This window comes from Plectropomus leopardus, chromosome 20, assembly GCF_008729295.1.
Source record: "Plectropomus leopardus isolate mb chromosome 20, YSFRI_Pleo_2.0, whole genome shotgun sequence".
Classification (NCBI taxonomy): domain Eukaryota; kingdom Metazoa; phylum Chordata; class Actinopteri; order Perciformes; family Serranidae; genus Plectropomus; species Plectropomus leopardus.
The window spans coordinates 14833147-14839990 of record NC_056482.1 but is presented as its reverse complement, the minus strand read 5'-3'; the positions used below and the strand labels follow the sequence as shown (position 1 = coordinate 14839990).

The window sequence follows — 6844 nt, the reverse complement described above, 5'->3', positions numbered from 1 at the left end:
ATAATAATAATAATAAATTATTATTATTATATTAATATTAATGGGAGGGGCAAACCATTTGTTCTGCAATATCACATGTCTAAATTGCATGAATATATATTGATATTTTATGGCATAAATAACATAAAATATCTGCTAATATATCTCTCTGCTCTACTGATATAAGGGGCACATGGAAAATTCAGTATCCCGCAAAAAGTCGACTGATATATGAATTAGGCCGATATTCCTTGATTTCGACAGACGTCACTGCCGATACTGGTTTTACCTGTTTTGGGACCTCGTCACCCTATTTTTGGCCCAAAATGCTATATCACTTAACTTTACTGCCTTAATTTTTTCTGCAGTATCACAATAAGTGTCTAAACTGTATGAATCTACAGCAAAATTATATATTTATGTATTTTTAAAAAATAAAATCAGCGGATGTATCTGTCTGCCCTACTAATAAATATGATATTCTCTGTGATGATTCAGGGTGGATGTTTAGCTCACCTGGTAGAGTGTGTGCTTTAAAACCATGTTACTTTTGCAGCGGCCCGGGTTCGAGACCAGCCTGCGGCCCCTTATTAGATGCTGTTCTCCCTTCTCTCTCCCATGTTTCCTGTTTCTCTTTAACTGTCCTATGTATAAAGAGAAATTTCCCTGAAAAAAATAATCTCAAAAAAGAACATGTCAGTATTCTCTAACTAAAGGGGAAAGGGGAAATGCAGTATTCAGTGTATGAAAATTCAGGAGACAATTAGGTGTTGTTTCAAATGTTCGCTGCAAAGTACGTCATCTGTGACTTATATCAGCAGAGCATCACATATCAGTCGATATTTTATTTAATTTATGCCATAAAAGTCAAATGTCACCTAACCTCAGATACACCGCCAGTAACGTGTCCTCTCTCTCTCTGTCCAATCTGTCAGATGATGAGTTCAGGTGACTACGAAAATGTAGGAATTTGACAGCAGCACCGCTTCACGCACAGATAGCTGCAGGGATAGACACATAACTTAAATAGTGGAGACAGATCTTTGTTAATAGAATCTAATGAGTGAAAAAATACGCACAACATTGACATATAACCTCTATTTTTTTTATTACTACAGGGACCTTTTTGTGCATAACATATATAATCTGTAACACAAAAACGAACATATTTTTAGGGCTCCCCCTGAACGTCTCAAGGGAGCCGAGCTCCCCTTAGCTCCCCATAATTCAAACTATGCATACACACAGACTCGCGCTCGCTGGATTCGCTCGTCGGGCAGCAAGGTGAGTAACGTTTCCACCTCCTCGAGCGACCACGGCGTGATCTTTCAGGTTGCCATTTAGGAAAGAAAAAAAATATACAAAACTGCGGCCGCTACAATGCTAAAATGATGTGCATGCTAAGCGTATTCCGTACGTGCCGCGCATTGATGACGCACTGACGCAGTGACGTTAATCTCTGACCAATCAGTGGTCTGCAGTGTGTCTACGTCACTTTTTAGTGCCTCAAGTACTACGTATCAGGTACTTTTCCCAAATGAAAAAACAAAAATAAATAAATAAATAAATTTAAAAAAAACGGCGTGCAGAGTAGAGTACGTATATTATGTTATGAAAATATTCCAAAAAAGTCATACTATAGTACATGATAAAAAATTTAGAATCAGTGTAGCAGAATCGTATGCCATAAAAATTTCACAAAAAAACAAGTCATCCTATTGTATGTCCTGAAAATGTAATGAAAAAGTCATGTACAGTATTTAAATGTCATTAAAGTCATGACTCCTGATGGCGTCGGTTGTGTTATTATAACATCTCATGTTGATGCTGACTCACCTCAGCCACCGATTTACGACTCACTGCAGGCTTTTTGCATGAAAGCCACTGCCTAAACAAACAGTCTCTCAGTGTGCAAAAACAACATCATGTGACACAGAATATGTTTATTGTTTGAATACAGGAAATATTATAAGAAAGGTCAAATTGTGAAGTGACATTTGAGCGTTAACCCCATTTTCATGATAATGCTTTTGCAGATGCTTACCCTAGCCTTAAGTTACTCTCTACATGCTGCTGGTGGATCCTGTCAAAAACAGCAAAATGATGCACACAGAATATTTTGGATGCTGGATGCAGGGGAGCTGACTCATTATCAGATTATTACTACAACTTTACTGGCTGAGCTCTGAGTTCTTTAATATGCCTTTTTTGTACAGCAGACATTCTTATGTATAATAATATATACATGAGGCAACATAACTTTTACTATAATAAAAATAATACTAGATTTTATATGTAATAGTAGGAGAAGCACAGTCTGCTCCATTGAAGTGTATCAGTGACCCTGCATGTCAAATAGTAAAACCGTGAAATAGATAAAGATGAATGGATTTCAGCTTTATTGATTACACTTGGGGTTTTCCTGTTATGATATGTCAAAATGTCTGTGGAAAAAAGCAGATCATGGGGAAACTTGATGCAGTAAGTACAGTAACACCACATTCTTGCAGACGTGACAAGATGAGTTAACTCTTTGTAACCTGGATCCACTTTTCTTGTGCTGTGTTTAGTTGCCTTTCACAAGGTACATGATACTTTGAAACCTGAGCAAATTGGTTTTTGTTTTGTTTTTATACATGAGGAAAAGAGGCATTCACCAACTTCTAGAGAAATGTCACACAAATTATAAAAGAGGGGTTATATATATATATATGATTTTTAGAAATTTATTTTTTTTAAAATAGAAAAAAGTCCCCAAAACTATATTTACAATTACAATATTTTAAAATTAAAAATTATGTTTTGTATATATATATATGACAACATAAGGCCATACTGTGCTGAATATGGCTTTACAGCCCCGTTACAGCGGAGGCGTTAGCCTAACATTAGCTTTTTACTTCTGGCAATTGCATTTAGGCTTTAATACTCCTAAAAGTGGTTTTCGTTTGTGATAATTATCTTGTTTGTTTTTTTTAAATGACAGTATCAAAAACATTTGTTTGCCAAAGTTCTTATTTTCTGCATTGACCCAAAATACAATGGAACAATCCCATATGCTTTTTGATAAGAGAACCAGGACAAATCTAACTTCTGCATCAACCTACAGAAAAATGTTGTGTAGTCTCAATAAGCCACCTGTTAGCAACCACCTTTTTTTAAGATGCATAAATGCTTCACGGTTCATGAGTCTGGTATTTACTGAAGTAGAATAAAATGTGAAAGTCTCTGTCAGGGATTTGAAGGATCCTCCACTGGCACTTTTTTAAATAAACAAATAAACAAGCTTTATCTTTATGTTTTTTTAAATGCACTCTTTTAAATGGTACCTTGTTACATAAACCGTTTTTTAATTTCCAGTGTGAATCTATTTTCTTTGTGATTTAGTAAATGATTGGTGGACCACCTGGCATCCAATGGCGAGCCAGATTTGAGTAGAGTATTGCTGCTGTAGAGTCTTATATTTTCACAAAGAAAAAACAAGTTTTTTTTTCTTTGACTACTAAAGAAGTGGTATTTTTGGAGTTACAATCTCTGACCCAAAGCCAAATGAAAAAAACTAGTATGCTATATGCTATAAATGCAAAGGCCTACAGCCATAAATGAGCACATAAAACACATTACAATGCTCAATTCACAATATTTTACACTGTTAGTAACAAGACGTATTCAAAAATAGTTTTCAATGCACTAATGGGGTTAGTCCTGCAGACAGCAGCACAATCATGAAACATTTAGTAACAATCATTTTACAGTACTTTTCTTCACAGTTTGTTTTTGTTGGACATCATCTAAACATCATATTAATGTCATTTTAGGGAAAAGTGAGTGCCAAAAACTCCATCTTTGTTTGGCGTAGCAGTGTTTCATGGATTTGATTTTAACGTGGCGCTAAAGTCCGTAGATGAAGATTCCCAGCAAAAAGATTTGAAGCAGATGAAGTGACACGACTGACCTGAGGGGACGACTGGCTGTCCCTGCGAGGAGTCTGGCATCTTTGGACGCAGAGACCATGCGACTGAATGTGGGATGGATGTGTCTGAAGTTGTTTTGCAGAGGTGTCACCTGCTCGGCATCTTCCTCAGTGGAGAAGATCTGTGAGGTAAACTGAGCCAGCTGAGGAGAAAAAATAAAAATCGAGATGATTTACAGCACTCAGGAAACCATTATTTACACATATACTTTTTTTTTTTACAAGGGTAAGACTAAAAATATTTACTTGGGACCATGAGATGTAGATGGGGACCTCATACAGAGTCCAAATAACCACTTGAGAACATGGAGGGGTGGTGAGGCTGCCATAATACCGGTAATACTGACTCATGTTGTGCTTTGGCAAAAGGTTCATCAGCGGGAATGGCTTGACTTTAGTGGTCTGGCCTTGAGGAGAGAAGCACAGCTGTGATGAAAACAGAGTTACAAACAACGCAAACAAAAGACTGTAGCGATCATTCTATGAGTATCCTCTGACCTTTGTAAGCAACGGAAGACAGCTTTTGTGATATGAGTCCAAAGTGCACATTGTCTGCGTAAACAACCTGCAAGAAAGAATAAAATCAGAATGTATTTGTGGGCTACAAATGCTTTAGTGCAGTGATACTCAACTTACAGCCCCTGGATCCAACCATTTTCTAATTCACAATAAAAATAAAATGATTCACACTGGGAATTGTTTTTGTACTTTTAGTATGCATAAGGTGCCAGAGTGCATATAACTGCATCAAAATAGAGCTTGTTTATCAAAAAAGTGCCAGTGGAGGAGCTCCTACACCCCCCGACAGAGGTTCTAGCGATGTCCTAAAATGTTAGAAATGTCCTGAAATCCTACGAATGCTCTTAAATCTGAGAAATGTATATAATCCAAGAAATGTCCTTAAATCCTAGATACGCCCTATAATGTTGGAAACGTGCTAAAATCCTAGAAACATCCTAAAATCCTAGCAATGTCCTACAGTCCTAGAAATTTCGTAAAATCCTGGAAACGTCCTAAAATCACAGAAATGTCCTATTGTCCCAGCAAAAAAATCCTAGAAATTTCTCCTATCAAAGCCCTAGAATCCTATATATGCTCTGAAATCCTTAAAACATCCTAAAATACTAAAAACATCCTAGAAACATGTGGTGGGGCTGCTGCGACTGGCCTCCTGCAAAGGTGGCCTCAAAGAGAAACAGGTTGTGTATCTCTGCTTTGGTGTATAAATTTAAACTAACATCAATGAAGAATCCAAGAACGGCAAGTCCTGTTGGATCATCCAGTGCCGCCGTCAGATTCGGATGGACAGATTTCATGTTGACGATGTGCATCTGGAAGTAAATGAAAGGACATTAAGGGACGGCCGCACTGCACCAGCCTGCTGCAACAGTTGGTTGGTGACAGTGTAGAGCTGTCTACTGACCATACTGTACCTCCATCGGGTATCTGCGTCTGTCCACCGTGTGCTCCGAGCCGTTAGTGGCTGGGCCTCCCCAGTGGAAGTGCAGCTGGATGGTGTGGTACACGTCCAGGAGACCTCCGCCGCTCACTGACATGCCAGCGCCAACCTGCAGGATGACTGAGAGCAGAGAAAATATGTAATCACCAAAAAAATTATTTATTTCATGACAGAATGTGTCATGTATTCACCAGAGTGTCCGTCGTTTTTCAGCATCCAGTGGCCTGTTTGTGTGACATCGAAGCCCTCCAGGTGTAAAGCTCCCAGAGACTCGTTTCGGGTAATCTCGTGGTCCAGGTTGATGGGTGAGTGATGCTCTTCAAGCAGAGGGTGACAAGACGGGAACATGTCTCCCCAAGCGTACGGATCTGAGGATGAAGAAAGCACACGCCAGTGAAAGACAAAACGAAGGACGTGTTTCCAAGATGGACCTTTGAGATGATTATTGTGACAGAAAAGAAAGAAAGTATTGAATTTAAAAGTTCATTCTTGACATCAGAAACAGGACAAGATTTTCACCAAACGTTTTCACCACAAGCTCTATTTTGCTGCTGTTCTGGAGCTTTTAATCAAACATGATCTTCCTCAGCAGATGGAGTTTTTATCAAATTGCTTTATGACTTTAAGGACTTCTCATCCAAGTTGTTTTAAATTTTTTAAGACCAAAATTAAATTTTTGAACTTGGAAATTGACAAAACAAACTAACTAATAACAACTACACAGTTTTAAAATGATAGAAAAAAACTTTGACAGAAAAATATTCAACTGAAACAGAGCATGATTTTGTGCAATTTCTGTCTCAACATAGGTGTGGTCACAATAGGAAAATCATGTTAAGTTGTGTTGTTAGAAAATGAAAGAAGTCGTTGCTCACCACAGTGTGGCTCATCGTAACAGTAGTCATCTGGAAAATTAAAATAGACAAACTTTGTTTAATTAGCTTTCATTTCAAAATTAAATGTTATAAATTCATTATTTGACATCGGAGCACCCTCACCTGAATCAACGTATGAAACAACAATCATGAGGAGAGCAGCAGTCCAAATCATCGTTTACACTCACAGCTCGATGACTCCAGACAGGTGTCGGTATCTGAGGTAGACTGAGGATCAGTGCGGGCGTCCTGCTTAAATAAGAACTGGACGTGAAAGCTGAGTTTTATTTTCCCCGTGTGTGATCGGTGAAGTGTGTCATTACCAGTCTAGTGGTCTTTTCTGATCAACAGGCTCATTGATGCAGGACAGCTTCAACCTCTCCTCCCCCTCCCCCCGCTGCTGCCAGCAGAGATGCCCAGTGACCATCAACAGGAGCCATTCATCTCATGGGAAAGTCAGAGGATGTGCAGCACGCTGAATTAGAAGGGGATAGAATATATATGGCATCATATAAGGAGGGAGAAATTTACCACCTGTAACTCAATATTTGAAAAACA

General features: G+C 38.4%; 1 protein-coding gene across 1 annotated transcript; it reads right to left on the bottom strand.

The window, feature by feature from the left end:
* Positions 1–2739: 2739 nt before the first annotated feature.
* Positions 2740–6811, bottom strand: car15 (carbonic anhydrase 15). The gene is made up of 8 exons (XM_042509630.1): positions 6410–6811; positions 6287–6316; positions 5603–5779; positions 5386–5531; positions 5191–5283; positions 4451–4517; positions 4199–4359; positions 2740–4095 (listed from the first exon to the last, which is right to left on the bottom strand). Exons 1-8 carry the CDS (start codon positions 6459–6461, stop codon positions 3871–3873), a joined length of 951 nt encoding a protein of 316 aa, XP_042365564.1. The 5' UTR covers positions 6462–6811; the 3' UTR covers positions 2740–3870.
* Between the last annotated feature and the right edge of the window lie 33 nt (positions 6812–6844).

Excerpts from the sequence above, each read along its gene's own strand:
- car15 (XM_042509630.1), bottom strand. The coding sequence starts at position 6,461 with ATGATTTGGACTGCTGCTCTCCTCATGATTGTTGTTTCATACGTTGAT. Across the intron at positions 5,532-5,602 it reads GAAAAACGACGGACACTCTG|TCATCCTGCAGGTTGGCGCT; the intron begins GTGAATACATGA and ends CTCTGCTCTCAG. Across the intron at positions 4,360-4,450 it reads GTCTTCCGTTGCTTACAAAG|GCCAGACCACTAAAGTCAAG; the intron begins GTCAGAGGATAC and ends TCTCTCCTCAAG.